Raw genomic sequence first — 27,331 nt, 5'->3', positions numbered from 1 at the left:
GCAGAGGCATGGCTTTTGGGTAAGCTCTGCTGAGAAGGGGCTCGTTCCCCCAGAATGAGGAAATGCTGCCCACCAGGGACTCTTGACTTTCTCATGGGCACTCCAGTCGTCCTGGTGCAGTGAGTCTGGGGGACACCCAGGGATCTGCTCCCTGGTTACCAGGGGTTCCCCATGGGGACAGAACTAGGGCTGCATTGCACCAACCCTCCCTTCCCACTGCTTCTCCATCTCCTGGGCTTCCTCTCCTCTGATGCTGGAGGAGCACCTGTTTGTCCTTTTTCCTTTCTGTGTACTATTCCAATAAACTTTGTTTTGATAGAAAAAGAAATGAAGGCTAAAGAAGGGGCTGCTGACCACCTCCCCATGGCTTCACCTCACCCCACACTGGGGGTTTTAGGGGTCCCCTTAAGACTGCACTGTAGGGCAGCCTGAGGCAGCGCAGTGCCGGCTAGGAGGATGGAAACGGAGGAGAGCCAACACCCAACACTTCAGGGAAGCAGGGAAGAGATGTTCCTGCTTGCATCTCTGCCACTGTGGACACTGTCCTGCTGGCGGCCTCCTCCTCACAAGGAGCGTCCTGTCCCACCTGTCAGCCTCCTCTCAGGGGGGATCAGAGCACACAGCAAACCCACAGCGCATCCCGCCCTGGGAGTCCCATCCCTCTCCATGCCTGGCACCCATCCTTCCTGGGCAGCGTTGTCACTGTCATTAATGCCGTTCCCGTTGCCTCTCACTGCCCCATTTCTCAGACCTGCAGGGCCACCTGCTGTATCCAGGGCTGGTTCCCATTCACTGTCACAGTGCCAGCAAATAACCCCTGGGGAAGGGCCCCAGGTCACGTCTCCTGACAGCAGCAGCACCACCCCGTCCTCAGCTGTGCATCCACCCAGTTCTGTGCTCACCCCAGAGAGAAGATCTGGTACCCATACTGTTGTTTTCATTTGCACTTTCTTATTAGGAGTGAACCCCTTCCTTTCCCTTCTCCTTCCTCCTGCCCCTCCTCTTCCTCCCTCCTCTTCCTCCTTCCCTTCCTTCTGTCTGTATTGCAGTAAAATATCAACAACATGAGGGTCACCATCCCAGCCCACTGTAAGGGTATGATTCAGTGGCATTAAGTATGTTCACATTTTTGTGCAGCCATCACCACTATCCTCCCGCAGAACTCTTCATCTTTTAAACTGAAACTCTTTGCCCATTAAAGAGCTAGGTTCACTTTCTCCAACAGCCCAGCAGCCACCATCTGTCTTTCTGACATGCTGAACACTGTCTGGCTCTATGAATTTGCTGCTGTAGGTAGTTCGTAGAAGTTGAGTCACATAGTATTTGTCTTTTTGTGACTGCTCATTTCAGTTCACCTGATAGCATCCTCAGATTGTAGTATGTGTCAGAATTTCCTTCCCTTTTAAAGCTAAACACTATTCCGTTAAATGCATTTGGTGACTGTCTATATGAGGTATGATGATAAATATTGAGAATGCTGCTGCCCAGTGCCATCCAACAGAAAGGCGGACATGTAAAAACATTACAGTGGTCCTCATCCACTTTATTCACCAGATCTGGCACCGCGTGAGTTCTGGCTCTTCCCCAAAGCCAAAATAACCACAAGAGGTAAACATTTTGAATCAATTCCAGACATCAAAGCAGCCATGATAGTAATTAAAGTCACTTAGGAAGGAATACTTCTAGAACTGCTTCAGAAAGTGGCAAGAATGTTGAGATGTATGTTCAAAGCATGGGGGCCATTTTGAGAGGGGATTAATGCAATGTGTCTCTTTTACTATAATACACTTTTTATAAAAATCTATGTATTCACCATATTTTTTATCATACCTCATATTCTATACATGAATTACAGAGCTGTATCAGCCCTGTGGAGTGGGAACTACTATCATCACTGTGAGCCTGGTGCAGAGGGGTGGAATGGGGCTTGGAAAGGTTAACTAGCCCCAAATCACACAGCTGGCTGGGGCTGGCAAGACATGGGTTGCAGACCGGGGGCTGTCTGACTCAGAGCTTCTCCAGAAAGAACACTGGGAGCATCTGAAACCAGGGAATCTGAAATTCCTTGTGAGCTCATCGAGATAATAACAGAGCTGACTAAGCCAGGGCAATTCCAGGCTCTGGAATCCTCAGTGAGGATTAACAGAAACATGGTGAAGTGAAATGGATTTTGAAATGGATTTTCTCCTGACCTGCATTAGGGGAACACGTGGAGGTGGGGGAAAGAGGAAACATGTCCGGTTGCCCCTCGCTGTCCACAGTGAGGCTGTCTGTGCTCCTGGACACAGAGTCGTGTCTGGGGTGCCAGGGACAGGTCCTCAGAGCTGACCAAGCTTAGCTGCCTCTCTACAGAGAAGCCTGGCATAGCGGGGTGGGAGCAGATGCCATGCCGGATGTGAGGCTAGGAGCTAGTATGGAACATGGAGCCTCCTCCAAAGGCACTGGAGCGGGGAGTAGACTGTCTGTTATTTTGGGAGAGGACATTGGGACAGGACCACGGGCTGGGAGCAGCAGAGCAGCTGAGTCAAGTGTGTAGCTTGGATGGCCTGTGGGGAGCCTGGCTCTGCCCTGCTGGGCCTGGGGTCCTGGCAAGCAGTGTTCCATCCTCCATGGCACTTTCTGTGTGCGCATGACAGGGACAGTGGCAGTAACCGTGTTGTCATGTCCTGAGGCTCAGCTGCTGCAAAGGGCTTAGGGTGAGACCTGGCAGGTGGTAAATATGAGAGCGAATTTCACTTACTGTATTGTTTTATATTGAAAACAGCAAAAACTTATTATCTCATCATTCTGTAGAACAGAAGTCTCCTCTGCTCCAGGTCACCCAAGGCCAAAGTCAGGGTGGCCTCCTTCATCTTCACAGCCAGCAGCAAAGGCCTGGCTTCCAGCAGCAGCTTTAGCTGCTTCCAGTCTCTCTCACCTCCCTCCCCTGTGACCCATCTGTCCATCTGGGCCAGAGTTCTTTGTTTCTGAGGGTTCATGTGAGTAGTGTAGCCCCCTCAGATGGTCCAGGGCAGTCTCCCTGTTTTGTTTTGTTTTGTTTTGTTTAATTACTTTTATTGGTACATTTTAGGCATACAATATAATGACATACATCACTGGAAATTTGTACCTTGACATAATCTATCTTGGATCTTATTTTTCCCCCCAATCCCCTGCCCTCCCTTCAACCCCTTCACCCCTCCCTATTTACAAAGACTTTGTTTCCATTTTTTCGTTTTCAGTCTCCCTGTTTTAAGACCACAGATGCACAATCTGCCCCACATTCTTGTTCTTTTGAAAAATCCTTTTCCATGGTCACTGCTTAATGTCCCTTTCCTGAGGCCATGACCTGTGGGATGGGATGGCCAAGCACCAAATGTGAAAAGAAATATAGCAAAACACACATTGAGTAGTTTCAGAAATGATGTCCCACACCCTGAAAGTGCTGCTGAGCCGTGTCTTCAGTCATTTCTGTGATAACCGAACAACTCATGGAGCTCATTTTGGCAGCACGGGAAACAGGAACAAGCCCAGGGCTGCAAGCTGGAAAGAGGCAGAGGCGAGACTTGAACTCAAAGCTTTCTAAGTCCAGGCTGGGCCTGTGGCTCATGATAGTGAACATTTCCAGCCACTGTGTCCATCCAACTATTTCTCTAAGAGCTTTTCTATGTGCTGTCTCCTTCAGTCTTCCCTACTAACTCATAGTTCTGTTATCATACGCATTTACAGATGAGGAAACTGAGGTACCAAGAGATTGGGTCACTTGCCCAAGGTCTCCCAGAGGTAGGAGCCCAGGCTACCACCTTGAAAGCAACCTCATGACCCCCACCCTCTCCTGCCTCCCTAACCCCTTGGCCACCCAGCCACAGGCCCCTCTGTCCATTCCAGATGCTACATAGAGGCCAGGAGGCTGAGAGCCCCAAGGAGTCCAGGAATACTCTCGAGGCAGCTTGACAATAAAGGCACAGGATGGGGACAGGAAGGCATTTTTAGGACAGCATGATGGAGAGCAGGTTCCCTGGCTGGATGGAAGGAAGGTACCACCAATCAAAGGGACACTGGAGACACTGAAGAGGTGGCTGCTGAGCAGGAGCCAGAGCAGGGCTAGGAGAGGGACAGGTAGGAACTGCTGAGCCCTGGGGGCTACAGGAAGGGGAGGTCTCTACTCATAGGTCATATCTGGGAGTCTCCGTGCCTGGGAAGTCTAGGTCCTGGCAGGAAGCAGAGGGCACACTTGGGGTGTGAAGTGATTTAATAAATGGGTACTTCCAGGGGACACGACTTAATTGTGCAACACTTGGAACTGACTCAGTGAGGGAGCAGGGAACAAACCCTGTGCTTCTCCTCGTCCAACCTCTCATCTCCCAGCAGACAAACCCAGCCAGAAACCAGAAGTCCAGGGCCATGGAGACTCCATGCAGGCCACCTCCTGGTCCAGAGGGTGCAGGAGGAGGGACAGAGAAAGGCCTGGGGAGGGCATCAATGAGTAGAATGAGAGGCAGCACTGCCCAGGTACCTGGTGGCTGGGGAAACCCCGGACCTGAACTGGCTCGGGCAAGAAGGAGAGCATCAAGGTGGAGGTGGCAGGAGCGAGGCAGAGAAAGACCAAAGACTGAGCAGCTGGAGTCGGAAGGGGAGGAGGGAGGATGAAACAGCTGAGGGAGGCTCTCAGTTTCAGGCTTGGCTTCTGAGTTCTAGAGACTCAAGGTTGGAGAATGACCTCATAGAAGCTTCCAGGTGCATTGTGAGGTCTGGCAACAGCATCTGTGGCTCAGGCAGGTGTCCTCTGCCCACAGTGCTCAGAGAGGATGTACATTGATAATGGATGTTTCAAAGTCTTCGTATTGCACAGACTCACTATATACTTTTCTAAGATATTTAAGATACTGAAGATGTAAAATGCATTTGTTCTCTGTATCCAGCTCCACTCCCTCCTGTCATTACTAAATCACTCTCTACTCCAGAAAGCTCAAAGCACAGGGCACATGAAGGACACGGAGTTTGCAATTAGCTTTGGTTCAAATCCCAACATTGCCATGAGCCAGCATCTTGACTTCTGCTGAGTCTCTTCAAATTTCTTTTTAATTCTGCTAAAGTAGACATAATATGAAATTGCCATCTTAGCCACTTTTAAGTGTACCGTTCAGTTATGTTAAGCATACTCACATTATCATGCAACCAATCTCCAGAACATTTTCAACTTGCCAAACTGAAACTGGATCCATGAGACACTAACTCCCCTGTGCCGGCTCCTGTGTCCTGCCCCTGCCACCAGCGACCACCTTTCTGCTTTCTTTCTGCCTAGGGTGGATGCTGTGGATACTGCGTGTGAGTAGACTCAGGCAGTGTGATTTATGGCTGGCTTATTTCACTTGGCACGGGATCCTCCATGCTGTCCTGTGTGTCAGAATTCCTTCCTCCACTGCATGTCTAGACCACATTTTGTTTATCCATTCAGCCATGATGGATGCTTGGGTGGCCTCTGCCTTTTGGTTGTTGTGAATAGTGCTGTTATGAGCATGGGTGGACAAATATCTCTTCTAATCCTGCTTTTGATTCTTTTGGAATTGGTTGACCATACAGTAATTCTGTTTTTAAGCTTTTTGAGGAACCACCATACTGTTTTCCACAGTGGCTGCATCATTGTTTAAAATTCCACCAGCACAGCACAAGAGTGCAAATTTCTCCACATCCTTGCTAACACTTACTTGTTTTAATAGTGGCCACTCAAATGTGTCTGAGGTGGTATATCACTGCATCTTTCATGTGCATTTCCCTTATGATCAGTGATCTTGAGCATCTTTTCATATATCATTGGCCATTTGTCTGTCCTCTTTGGAGAAATACCTGTATAAGTCTTTTGCACAATTTTATCAGGTTGTTTTTGTTGTTGAGTTGTAGGAATTCTTTATATATTATAGATATTAATCCTTTTTGGATATGTGTTTAATAAATATTATCTCTTATTTCGCTGCCTTTTCACTATGTTCAGTCCTTTGATGCACAGAAATTTTTAATTTTGACATAGCCCCATTTATTTTTACCTTTGTTGCCTGTGCTTTTGATGTCATGTCCAAGAAATGATTGTCAAATCCAATGTCTTAATTTCCTCTGAAGAATTTTAGACTTCTAGCTCTTACATTGAGGACTGTAGTCCATTCTGAACTAAATATTGTTTATGGGGTACAGTAAGGGTCAAGCTATATTTTTTCCTTTTTTTCTAAATTTCTTTTCAGCAACATTTTGTAGTTTTCAATGTACAACTCCTTTGCCTATTTGGTTAAGTTTATTCCTAATATTTTATTCTTTTTATTTTTTTTGTACTGGGGATTGAACTCGGGATCTTGCACTTGCCAGGCAGATGGCGGCACCATTGAGCTAAATCTCCAGTTGTATTTTATTATTTGTGATGCTATTGTAAATGGAATTGTTTTCTTAATTTCCTTTTTTGGATTGTTTATTACAGGGGTATAGAAATTCCAGTGATTTTGTGTATTGATTTTTGTACCCTGAAACTTTGCCAAATTGATTTATTAGTTCTAACAGGGTTTTCTATGGAATCCTTAGGCACATATAAGGTCAGGTTGTCTAAGAACAGAGATAATTTTATTTCCTCTTTTCCAACTTGAATGTCTTTTATTTCTTTCTCCTGCCTAATTGCTCTGGTCAGGATTTCCAGCTCTGTATTGAATGAAAGTGACAAAAGTGGATATCCTTTTGTTTTGGGCCTTAGAGGGGAAGTTTTCAGTCTTTTGCCATTGTGTATGATATTATCTGTGGGCTTTCCCTATACAGCATTTATTGGATTGAGGTAGTTTCTGTCTATTCCTAGTTTGGGTATTTTATCATGAAAAAGTGTTGAATTTTGTCAAATACTTTTTTTGCATCAATTGAGATGAGCATGTGGGAGTTTTCTTTCATTCTGTTAATGTGGTAGATTACCTTGATTGATTTTCCTATGTTGAACCATCCTTGCATTGCAGCAATAAATCCTACTTGGTAATGGTATGTAACATTTTTAATGAGCTGTTGGGTTCTATTTGCTAATATTTTGTTAAAGATTTTTGTATCAATAAGCTGGGCATGGTGATATATGCTTGTAGTCCCAAATACTCAGGAGACTGAAACAAGATCACTTGAGGTACAGTGGTGCACTGTGTGTAATGCAGGCTACTCAGGAGGCTGAGGCAGAAGGATCACAAGTTTGAGACCAGCCTGGGCAACTTAGTGAGACCCTGTCTCAAAATAAAAAATTAAAAAGGACTGTGGATGCAGTTCAGTTGAGTGCTTGCCTGGCATGTGTGAGTCCCTGAGTTCAATCCTCAGTACCAAAAAAAAGAAGAGGAAGAGCAAGAGGAAGGGGAAGGAAGAGGAGGAGGAGAAGATGATCATTTGATACCAGGAGTCCAAAACCAATCTGGACAACAAAGCAAGACCCTGTCTTGAAAGGAAGGGAGGAAGGAAGGGAGAAAATAAGGAAGGCAGAGAAGGAGCAAGGGAGGAGGGGAAAAGGAAGGAGGGAAAGAAGGAAGAGAGGGAGGTAGGGAGGAAGGAAGTAACAAAGGAAGGAAAGAATGAGGCGGGCAAGCTTTACATCAGTATTCATGAGATATATGGGAATGTCATTTTCTTATAATGTCTTTGTCTGCTTTTGATATCAGAGTAATGCTGGCTGCTCCCTTCACCCTTTAAGTCTCAGCTTCTTTGTCTGTAGGACGAGGATAATAAAAGAACCTGCTGTAAAGGGCTGTGTGCAGATTCAATGAGGGAGTGAGCACAAAGTGGGCCCAGTCCACAGGAAGCTTCCAAAGCATGTCAGCAGCTAATAAGCACTGAAATGGAGCAAGGGTTTTCTACATAGTGGGGCAGCTCATCCTGTGGGGCTTGTGCACTTGGCTGTATGAATAGCCCAGCTGCTGCAGATTTTGTTTGTGCAGCTGTGGGATCACAAGATGGATGGCAGTGCCAGGCAGGCCTTGGACACCGGCTCTTGGTCTAATATGTGCAATGCCTGGTCCTGTTTGGTGGACTCTTCTGAACCTTCCTACTTTCTCTGATATCTTAATCCATGCTCAACAGCTTTTGAGAATCCAAAAGTAATAGGGCCTGGGAAGAGAAAACCAAATGCACCACACAGAATTTGTCTCTTTATTGTGTTACCAGGGATTCGTAGGGCACAAAAAAATATTACCAATAGGAACAGAGATGAAGATGATGTGGGTAGCATTTCCCAAAAAGCTAATTTTAAAAAAAGTTTTGTGGGGTGTTTTTTGTACCAGGGATAGAACTTGGGACCTTCCACTTGTGAGGCAGGCAGCGGAACCACTGAGCTAAATCCCTAGCCCTTAAAAAAGTTTTTTAAAGTAGAATTTATTTTGTAAAAAGTTGTAGGTTTACAGAAAATGGAGCAAGTAAAACACAGAGTTCTCACACATCTCACCCCACCAAGTGTGCCTGTTGTTAACATCTTGCACTGCTATGGTACATTTGCTACAATTGGTGAATCAATATGAATATATTATTGCTAACTACAGTCCACAGCTCATGTTCATTCATTTCATACAGGTGACTTCCAACTCTGGATGGTTTTATTTTTTACTTTATGGTAGTGTAAAAGCAATACACATTCAATAGCCACCATCCTTAGAATTTTGAATTTTGGTCATTTCCTGGGTTAGGGCTATGTGGTACCACACTCTGTCCCAGTTAGATGTCTCCCCAAAGCCTCATGTTCTCATAGATGGGGCTTTTGGGAGGTGGCTGGATCATGAGTGTGTGATAGTGGATTATGGGTGTGATAACTGAATTGTCTACTGATGGCTCTAGCATAGTTTTGGGTGTAGATAATGGGAAGGCCCACGCTGGGTGTGGGTGGCACCACCCAATAGGCTTGTAGCCTGGGTACAATAAAAAAGAAAGCAGAAGGGAGGCTGCTGCTTACTGCCTACCCTGACATGCACTGTTTCTCCTCTGCCATATTATCCTGCCTTGGAGCCAGGCAACTGGACTGAAACCTCTACAAGCTAAAATAAACCTATCCTCCCTTAACTTGGAGTTGTCAGGTATTTTGTCCCAGCATTGAGAAAGTACTAAGATAGGTAATTTAAATTAATTCTTGATATATTCTTTTTTTTTCTTCTTTTTTGGTACTGGGGATCGAACTTGGGTCCTTGCACTTGCGCAGCAGGCGGCGAAACCACTGAGCTAAATCCCCAGCCCTAAATTAATTCTTTTTGTACATTGTTGGATTCAGTTTGCTAATATTTTGTTGAAAATTCTGCATCTGTATTCATGAGAGACCATTGATTTCTAGTTTTCTTTCTCTCTAGCCTTGGTATTAGGGTGATGTTCACCTCACTGAGTTAGGGAGTATTCTAGAAAAGATTGTAGAGAGCTGGTATCATTTCTTTCTCAAATGTTTGATAGAATTCACCAGTAAACCCATCTGAGATTGGTACCTTCTGTATTGGAAGGTTATCAAGTATTGATTCAAATTCTTTAATAGATATGAGCCCCTTTGTATCATCCATCTCTCTTTATACGAGTTTTGGTAGATTATGTTTTTTAGGGAATTGGACTACTTCATCTAACATATTAATCTGTGGATAGAAAGTTGTTCATAATACTCCTTTGTTATCCCTTTAATGTCCATGAGACCAATGGTGATGGCCTCTTTCCTGCCTGCTTATAATTATTTGTGTCTCCTCTCTTTTTTCTTGCTTAGACTGCTAGAGATCTATTTTATTGATCTTCCCAAAGAATCCCTTTTTGGTTTCTGTGTTATTCATCTTTCAGTGACTGTGACAAAATACCTAAGATAATTAACTTAAAGTGGAAAGGTTTATTTTGGCTCATGGTTTCAGAGATTTCAATCTATATCACTTGGCCTGTGGCTTGGGCTGCGGTGACATAGGAATTATGACCTCGAGTATGTGATGGAGGAAGCTGCTCACTTCATGGTGGACAGGAAGAAGAAACAGAGAAAGAGTGAGGCCTGGGACCCCAATGTTCCCTTTGAGGCTACATCCCCAGTGACCCATCTTCCTCCAAGGAGGCCCCACCTGCCAAAAGCACCCCAGGCTGGCAACCAAGCCTTTAACACAGGGGCCTTCAAGCAACATTCAAGATCCAAACTAGAACCATTTGATTGTTCTCTGCAATTTTTTTTCTGTTTTCAGTGTCTTTTAGTTTTGCTCTAATTATTTGTTATTCTGCTTGTGTTAGGCTTATATTGCTTTTCTTTATCTACTTTCCTACAGTGAAAGTTTATTTTAGATCTTTTTTCTTTTGTTATCTATGGATTCAATGCTATACATTTCCTTTTAAGAGCAACTTTCACTGCATCCTACAAATTTTGATAAATTATAATATTTATTGTCATTTGTCACAATTATTTTTAACTTCTCTTGAGAATTCTTTGACTGATATATTATTTGAAAGTGTGTTGTTTAATGTGCAAATATCGTGGGATTTTCTGGCAATCTTTCTGTTACTAATTTCTAGTTTAATTCCATTGTGGTCTCAGAGCAGACTTGGCAGCATTTCTGTTGGTTTAAATTTGTTGCAGTGTGTTTTATGGCCCAGAATGTGATTTATTTTGGTGAATGAGAGTACCATGTGAGCTTGAGAAGAATGTATATTTTGTTATTGTTGGATTAAATAATCTATAAACATCATTTGGATCCAGCTTATCAGTGGTGCTATACAGTCATCTGTGCCCTTACTAATTCCTGCCCACTGGATCCATCCATTACTGACAGAGGAATGCGAATGTCTAAGACATAAGAGTGGACCTGGGGTTCTATTCCTTCCAGTTCTGTTGGGTTTTGCCTTTTGTAGTTTGGCACTCTGTTGTTAGGTGCATATATGTTAAGTCTTATTATGTCTTTTTTTGAGGATTGACCTCTTTATCACTTTGTAGTGCTTCTCCATGTCCCCCAAAGCTCTTCTTGTTCTGAAGTCTGCTTTGCCTGCAGTTAATTTAGACAATTAATCTTTCTTTGGTGGTTTCATGTTTGGAGGGCCGAGTGCTCAGTGGAAACTTGCAAAGTGGGTAAGAGCACAGATATTTTAATCAGGAAGACCTGGGCATGAGCCAGGGTTGTCAAGCTGGTGACTTCACAAAAGTCATCATTCTGTGTGCCTCATCTACAAAATGGAGAATTCTCTCTGGATTGTTGTGAGAATGAAAGGAAGCAATCCAATGAAACAGTTAGAAAAGTTTCTCCCATGTAATGTTTAATTATATTGTTACTGTTTGTATATTAATATATTCTATTATCAATATACAATGAGATTTTAGATTTCTACGTGTATGGTCCTTTTTATGAAACCTGAATAGGACACTCTGAGAAGATAAACTTAGAAAATAATTACAAAGTCTCAGGCTGCCATGGATATATTGTAGGTTGCACCCTTAAGAGACAAAAGACTTACCCAGGCACAGTGGTAATGCACATCTGTGATCCCAGCTACTCAGGAGGCTGAGGCAGGAGGATTTGCTTAAGGCCAGTAATTCGTGGTCAGCCTAGATAACATAGTGAGACCCTATCTCAAAAAGAAAAATTACTTCAGGATGACTTCCAACCAGCAGTTGCGACATGTCCTTCCATCCTTCAGGGCCCTTAGATCTCTTTTCTTTTCCATCCCTGAGGCCCCTGTGTCTAGGGGGTGGGGATGTGGCCTCAACTTTGCTCCATCTTCTTATTAAAGAGAAATCACGGTGGAGCTCCTGTCACCCACTGTCAGTCATAGACACACTCAGCTGGATGTGGGGGTGCACACCTATAATCCCAGCACTAGGGAGGCTGAGGCAGGAGGATCACATGAGTTCAAGGCCAGGTTAGGCTACATAGTGAGTTTAAGGCCAGCCTGAACTATATAGTGAGACCTCACCCCAAAAAAGTAAAACAACAAAATCACAGACACACTGTCTGGAACCCCTTTCATTTGTGGACCTTGGTCACACCAGGCCCCCTGTTGAAAAATACAACATCTTTGTTTAATTTTGAGTAGTTTTTAAGAAGCGATAGAAGTAATAGCATAGGAAATTCTTCATTGTATATTAACACATTTTTATAAAATAGTTAGAACTATTTATATATAGTACAATTTTTTTTTAAATGTAAAAGAATGTCACCTTAGGGAACAAACCTGGAAGCATATGGACCACAATAGTCCAGCAGCTGACTCTGGGGAATGAGATTATAAGTTATTTTCATGTCCTTTTATTGCTTCTCTCTATTTCTCATTTCCTGAATAAGAAACACAATTTTAAAATAATGAACAGAAGAACGAATGAATTAAAACACCTGTTTTAACCTGGGTACCGTATACCAAGAAGGTGGCGTTTTCCTTGCAGGAGGCTGACAGTTGTCACTGGAGACTGGCCTTTGAGGGTTGTGTCTGTCATTTCTGTTTCCTGCCCCACCAGAGAGGACTGCCATGCTCATAAGTGTGCAGGGTTGAGGAAAAAGAAAATGACCAACTCTTAGCCACACATTTGCTTGAGTTACCTTAGCCTTTATGTCACCTGACTCTCCACCCAACAACTCGGGTGCCTGTGCCCAGGTCTGGAGTCGGACAGAGAACATTTCTCAGCTCCATCATGTACTAGCTGTGTGGCTTTGGGCAAATCCCTTAGCCTCTCTGATCCTTAGCATCCTCCTTTTAAAATGAGGGCTGTGGTAATGATCCAGCGAAGTGACACAGGTAATGCTTTGCACCCAGTGAGCACTAGTAAGTATCAGGGGCCATGTGATTGTTGTGTTCATGGCCTTGACCACCCTTCTCTATTTCAGTCTGCAGACATCGACAACCACCACGCGCTTATTGAGTACAATGAGGCCGAGGGCAACTTTATTCTCCAAGACTTCAATTCCCGCACCGGCACATTTGTCAATGAGTGCCACATTCAGAATGTGGCTGTGAAGCTGATATCTGGGGACATCCTGAGGTTTGGGTCTGCTGGGCTGACCTATGAGCTGGTCATCGAAAACCCACCCCAGGTGAGCCGGGACCACTGCAGTCAGGGGACACGAGGTGCCAGGAAGTGTCGCCTCCCATGCAGTGGAAGTGTAGGGCTCATCCCAGGGGGTCACTGTGCAATTCCACTCTGCACATTGTGGCAGCAACAAGATGCCACCTTGGAAACTAGATGGCTGTCCTTGGACTCTTGGGGAGGAGAGAGTCATGGCGCCCCCTTCTGGGCACTTTCTTGAGGTACATTCACCCGTTGCCAAGGGCCCAGCCCCAAATGGCAGCTGCAGAGGAGAGGCAGTGGCAAGAGGGTGCGTGCTTGGAGAACAGAGGTGGATGCTTCCTTTCTAGGTGGATCAGCACTCTGCTGCTTGCCAGCTCTGCAAGCAGGGCAGGGCTCTCTGCATGTCTGAGTCTCCGTCTCCATGGTGCATGGCATTAGGAGAGACTCGGTGTCCAGTAGGTGCTTACTCAGCACAGGAGACCTATCATTATGCCTAGGTCAGAAATGTGCTGGGTATCCCAGCCTAAATACAGTCTCAGTTTAATGAAGCATAACGTAAAACTTGCCCACTTAATTTCAGTCACAAGGAGCATGTGTGGGAAGGCAGTTTGAGGGTGGTTAGGGACATCAGGTTCCTGCACTGCCACCCATTTAGCCTGGGTGCTCCTGAGCAAGGTGTAGGAGCCCTCAGAACTTGGGCTTTTTCGTCAACACAGTGGGGCAGTGACAGCGATGATGGCCCCATGGGCTTGTCTTGAAGTTCATTATAATTGTAAAACTCAATGCGGTGCCTCACTCACGGCAAATGTAAAAGTGACACCTGTCATCCATGACCCAGGGAGATGGTACATATGCCTCACTGCCCTCCACCAACACTGCATGGCCGCCCTTCAGGGCTTGTAGTCCTTCCTGGGACAAGGCTGTGGCCAGAATCCTGGGGATGGAGGCCCATAGGTAGCTCTGACAATGCTCACCAGAGGAGTGGCCCTCGGTGACCCCACAGGCTACAGGGACCAAAGGTGGGAAAACTGCAGCCCACAGACCAATTCTAGGCCATCATTTGTCTTTTTAAATAAAGTTTTATTGGAACACACTGTGCCCATTCATTTTAGTATTGCCTGTGTTTGCTTTCCTGATCCAAGAGAAGTCTCAGTAGACAGAGATCCTGTGGCACACAAAGGCAAATCTATTTACTTGGAGGCTTGCTACAGAAGTTTACTGCTCTCTACCTGTAACACTCAGCTGTACTGCGTCTCATTTTAGTCCATTTTAGGGCCTAGGAGAGCAGAAAGAACTGAGGCATTGTGAGCTACTACTGTCTGTCAGGAACTGTGCTGATTAATAGTTAACTTAGTTAACAGAAAAATAGGTTTTGAATGATCTTGTCATTTTCTCTTTAAAACAAAGCTTGAGAATATGTCACTCTAAATATACATATACATGTATATGCATTTGTATATATAGCAATAATAGAATTATGCTGACATGTGTGATAAATATACTAGTTGCTAATATATAATGCACACAGCAGAGACATATAATTTATATTATAAATTTTATGTTTCTTTAATTGGAAAGTTTTCATTTAAGAACTTTGGAATGTTTTCCCTGATATAGTCATTTCTGAAGCAGAAATATGGGGTTTGTACTCTGAAATCAGCTGTAGCTAGAGAACTGTTTGTTTCTCTGAGTTTCTCTGTTTAATGTTTTACCGCCTGTTTATGACTGGGTCCTTGGTCTTAAATCATGTCTTCTCTGGGTTGCTGCTTTACTTTTATAAGTTAAAGGAAAATGTACTACATGACTAGATCCTGGTGTGTTTTATTTGAGCATATCAGAACTTGTATTATATCTTTTGTTCTGAGTACATGATGATGTCTGTGCTAATGTTTCAATAAACATATTGTCCAGCAAATTTTGTTAGCAAATTTAAGAACCCCAACTCAAACTAGTCTAAGCAAAACAAAAAACTGAAAAGCTAGAGGGGTCAACTTCAGGCCTGGCTGGATCCAGGTGCTCAAATGATGGTCAGGAATCTGTCTCTTTCATCATTGTTAGCTTCATAATCTCAGGAAGATACTCGGATCACCTATAGCCAGGTGTCCACAAGCAGCCCAACACCCTCTACTCTTGGCAGCTCTGGAAAAAGAGCAAGTGTCTTCATTGATTTGGCTTGGGTCATGTGACTATCCATGAACCAATCACTGGGGCTAGAGGCATGTGGCTCTGATTGGCCAGGACTGGGTCACTCCTTCCCCTGGGGTGGAGGGGATCAGCCTGACCAGTTACAGAGACTCAGAATTGTGGGAAGAAAGGATGTTCCTCATAGAAATTTAGAAGATGGGAAAATGGATGTACTGTAAGGAGAAAAAAGTTCATGGGAATAAGAACCATTCATACACCCAACTGAACTTCCTTCTAGGATGAAGGATGGGTTGGAGGATGGAAATGAAAATAATCGATAGTCCACATCTGCATTGGAAAAGTTCCCTGCAGCCTCACCGGAAGCAGAGTGGCTGGTTCTCCACCCAGACCTGGGGCTTAGTCATCCATCCCTGGGAAGGTGCTGTCTCCCACCTTCATGGAACCTTCCCATAAACCTGGCAGGGGAAGTGGCTAGGGTCTGAGGAAAAGAATACTATTTGCAAAAATCCAGGGATTTTTCTCAATAGAGTCTCTTTTTTATTTAATGGACTGATCAGGTAGCAAATTAGAACTGAAAAGGAAAAAATTTAGAAGATTTACAAAGGCAGGGAGATAAAATGGGACTGGTGTAGTGGGAGGTCCTTTTTCCCACCGCCAGAGTCCAGGTTGATGGCTTTTCTGAAGCAGCTCAGAGGGACCCACTTCTTTAAGCTCTAGAACTTAAAAATAATACATAGCTCGGCACTTGTGGGTTAAGCAATATGTTGTCTTGATTTCTCAAACTGAAAATGCTGACCGTAATTTATCTTTTTTGGGTGGGACTTAGAATTATTACCCCATTATGGAGATGGCCTGGGAGCAGTCAAGTGAGGAAAGCCGTTCTCTGTCACAACGAATAGCGCCCTCTGCTGGCTGCTCTCTGTGATGTCTGCATTTATCGTCTACCCTGTGTCAGGGCCAAGGCGTCCCCTCCCTTCCTCAACTTCCTCCTTCTGTGTCCCTTCAACCACGTGCAGTTATAAGAGGAGCATGGAGTGAATCAGAGGAAACGGGCGCGGGTGGACTCAGAGGACCCCCCATGAGGAAGCTACATCCTTAGCAGTGTATGGATTTTGTGCTATTTTCGCTGACACCTCCTTTTTTGTATAACCCTTTTTAAATTTCGGCGTAATTGTGGACTAATAGAAAACTTGTAATGATAGCACAGAGTTCTGTAGACTCCCCCTTGAGATTTCCCCCCAAGTTTACATCTGCGTGACCACAGTTCAATTCCCAACACACACACACACACACACACACACACACACACACACACACTCAACCTTGACACATTATGCTGATTGCTGCAGGGTCCACACCAACCCAGGGCCCACACTGCACTCAGTCACCTCGTCTCCTTGTCTCCTTGCTTGGTGACAGCTTCCCAATCTTTCCTTGATTCTCACCACTGGACAGTCCTGAGGAGTCCTGCCTGGGGTCCTGGAGATGTCCCCCAACCTGGATCTGGCTGATGTTTCTCCTTGATCACACTGGGGTCATAGCTTTCAGAAAGCACATGACAGGCGTGAAGCGCCCTTATTGTCCCAGCACACAGGAGGCAGCACTGAGAATCTCCATGACTGCCCTGGTGACGTTCAGTTCGTTACTAGGGTAGGGTGCTGTTTTCTGGGGTTCTCTGTCCTAAAGTTACTTCTTCTCCTTTCCATACTTTCTTTTTAGAAGCAGCCTGAGGGAGGCCTCCACTTCTGGAGGGCACAGCCCCCTTCTTCTGTAAGGAAGAGCCTTCTCCCCCAGGAATCCATGTACTCCAGCATGGATTTATGTTGGCATGGATTCTCATATATTTGTTTTACACTGTGGGCTTTAATCCACCTCTTTGTCATTTATTATGTTGCTCAAGGTGTCTCAGCCTTGACTACTGCGAGCTTCTGGAGTGTGATTGAGTCCCTCCGATAGGGCCCCCAGCACTGTGTGTTTTTGCTTTGTTTTGTAGCACTTCCTCATTTTCTGTTCTCTCAAGCTGCCCCGGATTCATGGTGTCTTCCCTGCCCCAGCCCCTGCATAGCTGAAGCCTTTGCACTTACTGTTTGCCCATCTTCAGTGTGGTTCTGCCGATGAACACCTGCAGTGTATGCCAGGCACAGTGCTGGGTGCTTACATAGTGCTCGGAAAAAGTAAAGCAGGCATGGATAAAGTTTACTGACACAAAACGTGTGTGACACCCTCTCCACAGACAACAAAATATACCATCCTCTCTGCAAGCCCCATAGAGCCTTTGATTCTCACCAGTTGCTTTCATTGGTTTTCTCTGAACACTTGGATCCCTAAGGTAGGAGGCTTGTGGCAGCAACTGACAAACACATGAGCTTCCAACCTGAACATTGGTGGATAGTTCTCCTCCATTTCATGAGTAAGACAGAAGCGGAGTCGCGCGGAAGGCGCCGAATGCCCGCTGCAGACAGGCAGGTCTGCGGGCGCCTTAGCAACGCCCCGATCACGGAATGCACCGAATCAGCCCGCGTCCTGGCAGCAATCCACTGGACACCCCACCCCCCACCTCGCTCCTCTGTACAGCCACCTGGTTCCACACTACAAAGACGACACAGAGGACACCGGACCAGCAGACCACCGGACCAGCAGACCACTGTAATGGGTGAGTTGGAGTCATCTTCACCTCCCATCAGGACCGGGACTATCTTCGGGGAAGGGCAGCTGGAACCTGCAATACAACTCTGCAGAGTTCAACCCTACAGGAGGACAGGGAGCTCAACTTGGGACTTGCAGCCAAAAATCTGCCTGAATCTCATGGGTCTGGGACTAGCTTGCTGAGACTCATTGATTTATATCTGCACACTGCAACCCACGTTGTCTATTTTGACAGCAGAGACATACCCTGAAAGAAGCCCTTTTTATTTTTTATTTATTATTTTTTATTTTATTTATTTATTTATTTATTTATTTTATTATTATTTATTTTTTATTCCCAAAATTAGTTTTATTATTTTGGTTTTTTTCTCTTTTCTTTTGCTCCTCTTATCTTTAATTTTTTCCCTACTCTTTGCAAATATTTGTTTATCTCCTTTTTTTCTTTTCTTTTCTTCTTTCTTTTCTCTTTCCTTTCTCTCTCTCTCTCTTACACTGTCTCTCTTGCTCTCCCACATTGTTCATTTTCCCTTTTTGTCCCTGTTTTGGTCCTCATTCAGAGTTCTTCTTTATTTTCCTATTATTCTCCTTTTCCTTCTCACCTGTGTCCTCTGACCACACTGCTAACCTTCCCCTATCCTTCTTTCCATCTATCCCTCCCTCCCCAACCCCTTCTAACTCCCCATCCCAAAGGATAAAGTTGTTATATTGAAGAGTTTATTCGCTATATGTTGGATTGGTCCTTGATCTTGATTTAATTCACACAGCTAAAGGTGATAGATTAATAACTACCACAAAATGTCATTTTCAAAGATGTACTTGATGCAATGGTGTTGCTGATTGTATCACTTGGGCTAAGGTGTTGGTATTGATCTAGTCAATGAACCTTCCTAGTATAAGGAAAATGAGATAGCCTTAGAGTCATTAGAGACTCAAAACTTAAAGACCAGCTATATCTGGAAGACACCTCTGAGAAGCAATCATTCCATGATGGTTCTAATTACAACCAACAAAGATACCTACAATAAGCAATTTCAAACTATCAACCCAGGAGTTAAACCAAGGACAGTACCAAAAACAAAAATGAGAAGACATTTAAGCAAGGCACAAACTCAGACTTCCACCCCACCAAGGGTAAATTCTGGGGGAAATGAGATGGAAAAGTCCCATAACCAACCACCTGGATACCCTGAACTGATAGCACAGGAAGTAACAAAACAGATGAATGAGGCTCTAGAAAAATTCAAAGCAGAAATAATCTCCCAGATATCCACAGAGATGGTGAGCAAAGTGAAAGACATGATTAGAGGATCTAGAATGGAAACAGATAAAAAAAAGTAGATGAGCTCAGAAACATGCTGGAAGCCATGAAAACCCAGCATAAGAAAGAAATGGAAACCATGATCGCCCAACATAAGAAAGAAATGGAATCCATGAAACAGATTCAAACAGATATTCAGGAGATCAAAAACTCCACTGAAAGTATCCACAGCAGACTAAGGGAATCTGAAGATAGAATATCAGATATAGAAGACAGGATCGTGGTTAGAGACCATGAAAATAGAGATTTCTTCAAAATAGTAAGGGACCACAAGAAATCAATCCAACAACTGCTAGACGATGCAAAGAAGAATAACATAAGACTGATAGGAGTCCAGGAGAAAACAAAATTGACATAAAAAACTGTTCACAGAAGTAATAGTGGAAAACTTCCCGGACAGAGGTAGAGAACTGGACATACAGATAAGTGAGGCATATAGAACTCCAACTAGCCATGATCCAAAAAAAATCTACATCTAGACATATAATAGTCAAGATCCCAGAAACCCAACAGAAAAACAAAATCCTACAAGCAATTACAGAAAAGAAACAAATCACCTACAAAGGAAAGCCCATCAGAATCACAGCAGACTTCTCAACACAAATCCTCAAATCAAGGAGAGCCTGGAGTGAAGTATTTCAAGCCCTAAAAGAAAATAACTTCCAACCTAACTGTTGTATCCTGCAAAATTATCTTTCAAAATCAATGGGGAAATTAGATATTTCCACAACAAAGAACACCTGAGAAATTTCATGAACACCAAACCAGCACTACAAGCAATTCTAAACAATATCCTAGAAAAAAGCAATGAAGGTCACAACTTCATTAGGCCCAACAGAGGGAAGCCACCAGGCAAGGTAAGACACTAAAGGGAAAGGGGGAAAAAATAAGAAATAAAAGAGCCAACAAAAGTAAAACATCATGACAAGGATAAATCAATATCTATCAATTATAATCATCAATGTTAATGACCTCAATTCACCAATCAAAAGAAATAGACTGGCAGAATGGATTAAAAAGGAAAATGCAGCAATATGCTGTATACAAGAAACACATCTAACTCAAAAAGAAACTCATAGACTGAAAGTAAAAGGATGGAAAAGCATTCTCCATGTCACAGGAACCCAGAAGAAAGCAGGGGTAGCAATCTTATTTCCAGACAAGGTAGATTTCAAACCAAAACTAATTAAGAGAGACAAAGATGGTCACTACATCCTTGTGAAGGGAACAATCCAAGAGGAAGAGATGACAGTCCTAAATATATATGCACCAAATACAAATGCCCCCAACTATACAAAACAAATATTAATAGACATGAAAAACCAAATAAACACTAACACAATTATAGTGGGGGGCCTCAATACCCCACTATCACAAATAGACAGATAGTCTAGACAAAAAGTTAACAAGGAAATTCTAGAACTGAACCAAGCTATTGAACAGATGGACTTAATAGATGTTTACAGAGTGTTCCACCCCACAAAATTGGAATACACATTCTTTTCGGCTGCACATGGGTCATTCTCCAGAATAGACCACATGCTAGCTCATAGGTCATATCTAAGTAAATGTAAAAGAATAGAAGTTACCCCCTGTATATTATCAGACCATAATGCAATAAAATTGGAGATCAATAACATAAGAAACCGCAAAACCCCAACAAATACATGGAAACTGAATAACACCCTCTTGAACAACCAATGGGTCACAGAAGTAATTAAAGAAGAAATTAAACAGTTTCTACAAGTAAATGAAAATGCGAGTGCAACATACAGGAATCTATGGGACACAATGAAAGCAGTTCTATGCAGGAAATTCATAGCAGTGAATGCCCATATTAAGAAAACAGAGAAAACTCAGATACATAACCTAATGCAGAACCTCAAGCTCCTAGAAAAAGAAGAGCATAATGAATCCAAAGCTTGTACAAGACAGGAAATTATAAAGGTTAGGGCAGAAATGAATGCAATGGAGACTAAGAGAACAATACAAAAATCAATGAATCAAAAAGTTGGTTTTTTGAAAGAATAAACAAAATCGATAAACCTTCAGCCAACCTTATCAAAAAAAGGAAAGAAAAGGCACAAATACATGCAATTAAGAATGAAAAAGGTGAAGTCACAACAGATCCAACAGAAATCCAGAGGATCATCAATACCTACTTCGAGAACCTCTACTCCAATAAAACGGAAAACACAGAAGAAATTGGCAGATTCCTAGATACGTATGAATTGCCAAAGTTAAATGAAGAAGATATAGAAATTCTAAACACCCCAATTACAAAGACTGAAATTGAAAATGTAATAAAATATTTACCAACAAAGAAAAGCCCAGGTCCAGATGGCTTCACTGATGAATTTTACAAGACATTTAAAGAAGAACTAATGCCATTACTATTTAAACTCATCAAGGAAATTGAAAGGGAAGCAATACTTCCAAATTCATTCCTGGAAGCAAGTGTAACTTTGATTCCAAAACCAGGGAAAGACACAACCCAAAAAGAGAACTACAGGCCAATCTCCCTAATGAACATAGATGCAAAAATCCTCAACAAGATACTGGCAAACAATACAGAGGGTCATCAAGAAAACCATACACCCTGACCAAGTCAGATTTATCCCAGGGATGCAAGGATGGTTCGACATCCATAAATCAATAAATGTAATACACCATATTAACAGAGTCAAGGACAAAAACCATATGATCATCTCAATGGATTCAGAAAAAGCATTTGACAAAATCCAGCACCCATGCATGATAAAAACCCTACAGAAAATTAGAATAAAAGGTCTTTGTCTTAACCTGATTAAGGCTATCTATGAAAAACCAACAGCCAACATCATACTAAATGGTCAAAAACTGAAAACTTTCACGCTAAAATCAGGAACAAGACAAGGATGCCCACTATCACCACTCCTGTTCAATACTGTTCTGGAAACATTAGCCACAGCAATTAGAAAAGAGAAAGAAATAAAAGGAATAAAGATAGGAAAGGAAGAAGTTAAACTGTCATTATTTGCTGATGATATGATACTTTACATAGAAGACCCAAAAAACTCCACCAAAAGACTTCTAGACTTAATTCACAGATTCAGTAGAGTAGCTAGATACAAGGTCAACACTCAAAAAACAATAGCCATCTTGTACACAAATAACAGACTAACTGAGAGAGAAATTAGGGAAACAATTCCTTTTACAATAGCATCCAAAAGAATGAAATATCTAGGAATCAATCTAACAAAGGAAGCAAAAGACCTCTACACTGAAAACTACAGCACTCTGAAAAAAGAGATCGAAGAGGATACAAGAAAATGGAAAGAGATCCCTTGCTCCTGGGTAGGAAGAACCAATATAGTGAAAATGGACATACTTCCAAAACTACTATATAGATTCAATGCAATGCCAATTGAAATTCCAATAATATACTTCACAGAACAGAAAAAACAATCCAAAAATTCATTTGGAACCAGAAGAGACCTAGAATAGCTAAAGCAATTCTAAGCAACAGAGATATGGCTGGGGGTATCAAAATCCCCAACTTGAGACTATACTACAAAGCTACTATGATAAAATCAGCATGGTACTGGCAAAGGAACAGACCTGAGGATCAGTGGAATAGATTAGAAGATGCAGAAACAACTCCAGATGTACTCAGCCACCTCATCTTTGACAAAGGAGCCAATCACCCTCATTGGAGGAAAGATAGCCTATTTAATAAATGGTGTTGGAAAAACTGGATTTCAACCTGCCAAAGATTGAAACTAGACCCATACCTATCACCATTCACTAAACTAAGATTGAAGTGGATTAAAGATCTAAATATTAAGACAGAAACATTAAACTTGCTGGAAGATAAGTTAGGTAGAACTCTTGAAGACATTGGCATAGGAAAAGACTTCATGAACAAAACCTCAGTAGCACGGGAACTACCAGAAAGAATCAACAACTGGGATATCATCTTATTAAAAAGCTTCTGCACTGCAAAAGAAACCACCAATAGAGCTAACAGACAACCTACAATATGGGAAAAAAAATTTAGCAGCTGTACCTCAGACAAAGGACTACTATCTAGAATATCTAAAGAATTGAAAAAAATCAGACCCCCCAAATTCAAAGACCCAATTCAAAAATGGGCATCTGAAATGAACAGACATTTCTCAGACAAGGAAGTAAAAGCAGCAAACAAGTATATGAAAAAATGTTCAGCATCACTGGTCATTCAAGAGATGCAGATGAAAACAACACTGAGATTCCACCTCACCCCACAAAGAATGGCTGCTATCAAGAAATCAACAAATAACAAATGCTGGCAGGGGTGTGGGGAGAAAGGAACCCTTCTCCATTGTTGGTGGGAGTGCAGACTGGTGCAACCACTGTGGAAGTCAGTATGGAGATACCTCAAAGAACTAGGACTAGAGGTCCCATTTGACCCAGCTATTCCCCTGCTGGGTATCTTCCCAACAGAATTAAAAGAATCATACCACAATGATATATGGGCACCCATGTTCATAGCGGCACAGTTTGTAACAGCTAAAGATTGGAAGCAGCCCAAGTCCCCATCAACTGGAAACGGGATAAAGAAGATGTGGGGTTTTTTATAAAATGGAGTACTACTCAGACATAAAGAACGAAAAACTAGAGTCATTTATAGCTAAATGGATGCATATTGAGGCCATACTCTTAAGTGAAATAAATAGGACACACATGTAAATACTGAATAGTTTCACTAGTGTGAGAAACTGATAGTGTAAACAAGGGTTAAAGTGATTAAAATGAATGATTGATAATTTGAAATAGGAAAAAAGGTCCAAAGACAAAGGAGTGAAGGGAGAGGAAGGGGAAAGGAAAAAGTGCGAGAAAAGAAAAAAAAATGGAAATGAAATCTATGTAAATAGGGAAGGGTGGAGGGGGTGAAGGGCGCACAGGTAATGGGGGAAAAAAAATAACCAAGATATATCATGTACAGGTACAAACACCCAATGATAAATGTAAACGAATTGTATACCTAAAATGTACTAATAAAAGAACTAAAAAATAAAAAAAAAATGAGTAAGACAGAAGCGAGAGAAGAAAGGTGTGTGTGGGATCCTCACGCATCCATCGATGGCCTGATGACCTGAGAGACTCCTCTGAAGAAGAATATCACCTCCCTTGTTTGTACTGTCCATGATGTGATTGGCAGACCCAGCCCTCCGTGTGGATCACTGATATCTTCCCAGTCACCTTCTTAAGTGTAGACAGTCAACAAAACAAAAAGTTAAGCCCTGATTTCCAAGGTGTAAGTGCACCCACCGTGGCCAATTTCAAGCTATAAAGTAACAGCCCGAGAGCCAGAAGGAGATTGTAGTAGCTCAGCAGCAGCACTGCTGACAGACAGCTTAAACAAACCCAAAGGGATAGGGAGTAATAAAGTCTAGCAAAATAATTAGGAAGGGATGCATTGTAAGTATTTATTGCCATTGTTTCTGATAAACTTAACTGTAAGTGAACATAAGTGAGCATTTATTAATGATTGTGGTCATCAACCAGCTCACAAAATTCTGAATACCGAGTAAGTGCCTCTCGGGATCTTGCAGTCCAGCTGGCCCTGGCACTCCTCGGGGACAGCAGTGACGAGACCACAGTCCCTACCAGATGGAGACAGAGGTCCCCTGAGCTGCTTCAGGGGCATCTCATGGGTAGTGTGAGGGACACTGCATAGGTGCTCCTAGAAAACTCTGTTCACGAGCTGCCCAGGTAACATGGTGTGCTTTTCACACCGCTGACTTCCTATTTTCAATTTTTTACCTGGGAAAATCTCCTATTCTTCATTAAGCAATCATCTGAGATCCTTTTGCAAGCATGGCAAGCTGATGAAAATAATCCAAATGTTCCAGGAGCACAGGTTCTGGAGTCCATGTCGCTGCTCCTCAGCTGCCCTTGGGGAGTCACCTGACCATGCTGAGCTTCAGTATGTTACCCCACACAGTGGGGGTACACGTGCCTCCCCAGCTTCAGGATCATTCAGGATCAGGATAATTAGACAAGAACACATGTGTTAAGGACACGGCACAGTCCCCAGCACACGTGCAAGTGCCTTCTCTACGTGGTGATTCGAAGCTGTAGCAGCAATGTTAAACATGATACTCGGCTAGGGCAGGTCCCCTTCCCCGCTACGTGTGTACCTCCAGGCCTTCCTGCAGAAGGCCTGGGCCCCACAGGGCAATGTGTGCAAATTGCCTTGGTATTCAAGGGTGACCCTCACACCCTGCACTGTGGTCGGGGGTAGGAAGCAAATGTTGGGGTATAACAAAGAGCCGATAATCTGGAAGAAGTGGATTGTGATTTCTTGAGTGGATCATTGACTGCTATTCAGAAGTTCAGTGGCGAGTGTGGTCCAGACATCTCCTGTGTGGAAGACTGTGTGGAAGAACTTGGTACTGATACATGCTGCTCAAAAACAAAGCAGAGATGGCGGGGAGGGAGGGAAAGGAGAAAAAATGCATCGGCACGTATTTTTAAACTCAGATTCTCCAAACCAGACTTGGTGAGTGGCCTTGACTGTGACCAGGCTCTGCATACCTTCTAATGCGAGCACAGCCAGAGGTCACCTCTCAAGCAGTATCTTTTTCCCTTGTATTTTTCTGCCTGCCGTTCTCCTTGTCATTACCACCAATGATTTCTGAGAAGAACTTACTCTTTTGTGATAGATCAGGGCTGCTGAGGAGAAAAACTTGAACTTTAACCTTACAACTAAAGCCACCCTAAATCAACAAGCATTGGTGGAGACTGATAGTGTAAACCGAGGCACAACTGAGACCACCAGAGCAGCCAAAAATGAAGCAGCAAGTGAGGTTTTATTTCCAGCCTGGGTGCAGGCAAATCAAGGGCAACAAGACCATTGACCTGAGGGCTTGGGTGAGGACAGATCTTATGGGGGAGTTTAAATAGGGGAGAGGGTACTGTCGAGAGGAGTGGAAAATTTTTGTTCTGGGGCAGAGGAAGTCTGGTGGTGTACAGAGGTATCTGGCCCTGCAGGTGTTCCTGCGAAGGGCAGGCTGCTTATCCCGATCCAGGGCCTTGGCTTCCTGTTATCTTTTGTGCCTTGCAGGATGTGTAATGGAGTTCCCTGGGAAGTTTTTTCTCTTCTGCCTTGACGGGGTCTGACAGAGACCTTTATTTTTGAACCCAAAGAGCCAACTGCAGTCTTTTCTGCTTTTCTATATCATGCCCCCACCCCCTCAGACATCCTGCCATTGAACTTTTCATGCTGTACTCAAGACCAGCTCTAGCCAACCTCTGAGAGTCAGACCTGGCCAGGGCTCACACCAGTTCCTCTGGGAGACACCTCTCTTCCCAGGAGTCAAGAGTGGCATGAACTTGGGTGTTCAACAGATGAATGCATAGATGAAACATGGTCTAGTCACCATGTTCCGCTGGCTTGAACCACCAGTGGTACATGCGTGACTGTCCCATCAGGCAGCATGTACCACCTGATGGGCTTGACCCACACCTTGGAGGAGACAGTGATGCATGTACCAACAGTGGTTCAGAGCCACCCAGAAGCCACACATGTGAATTAGGGCCCCATTGTAAAAGTATAAGAGAGAGATGCGGACACGTGCTTCATCATGGATGACCCTTGAGAATATGTTAAGAGAAATGAGCCTGTCACAAGACAAATGCTGACTGGTTCTTCTAATATGAGCTACCAAGAGAAGTCCGATTCACAGAGACCAAGAACAGAAAGCCAAGAACAGCTTGCCTTGATGACCACCCTTGGTATTTAGTGGCTACCTCCAGACAGATCCCACAGGAGTACAGCTCAGCTGTCAGCCACGGTGTCCCTCCCACACCCTCCACTCTGGACACAGAAGAAGCAGTAGAGGAACTGCCCTAACGTGGCTAAGACCAGGTGAGGGAGGGATCTGGGCCCATTATTAATATCCCAACTGCCCCAAGCCCCAGTGAACACATCTTGCCCTCCTAAAGAGTCACATTTCAGCCTGGCCATTTTGTCTTGAAGATGCAGCCACTGTCAATCAAAAGCTCATATTGCCCCACCCCCTCACTGAATCGCCAAGTCAGCTGCCACTGTCTTGAAGCCCCACACCCTCTTGAACCAATCACAGATCTGCACTTGGACCAAGCAGCAGACCCAACTTTGAACCAATCATAGACCTACAGTGGACCCATCACATGCCTGAAGCTGCTATATAAGCAGCACTCCCTCCCACATGTTGGGTTAGTCTAGGAGGGCTCTGTGTGGTGTACTGACTGCC

At 43.6% G+C, this 27,331-nt stretch overlaps 1 protein-coding gene across 6 annotated transcripts in view; it reads left to right on the top strand.

Annotated features, from left to right (window-relative positions):
• Nucleotides 1–27,331, top strand: part of Fhad1 (forkhead associated phosphopeptide binding domain 1) — a 162,386-nt gene that overhangs the window by 28,470 nt on the left and 106,585 nt on the right. For 5 of the 6 annotated variants that reach the window (XR_015452701.1, XM_087215112.1, XM_087215111.1 and 2 more), the window contains exon 3: nucleotides 12,780–12,986. Coding sequence is in view for 4 of the 6 variants with exons in the window: in XM_087215112.1 (XP_087071238.1) it covers nucleotides 12,780–12,986 (207 nt within the window). In the remaining 2 variants the exon portion in view is untranslated. Of the gene's footprint in view, nucleotides 1–12,779; nucleotides 12,987–27,331 lie in introns of those variants that run through there. The other variant, XM_087215114.1, reaches the window with a different exon arrangement.

Source organism: Heterocephalus glaber, unplaced genomic scaffold, assembly GCF_053883595.1.
Source record: "Heterocephalus glaber isolate CG9 unplaced genomic scaffold, H.glaber_assembly_v1.0 deba00001452, whole genome shotgun sequence".
Lineage (NCBI taxonomy): Eukaryota > Metazoa > Chordata > Mammalia > Rodentia > Bathyergidae > Heterocephalus > Heterocephalus glaber.
The sequence above is the reverse complement of the archived record's forward strand: the minus strand, read 5'-3'. Positions and strand labels throughout refer to the sequence as shown.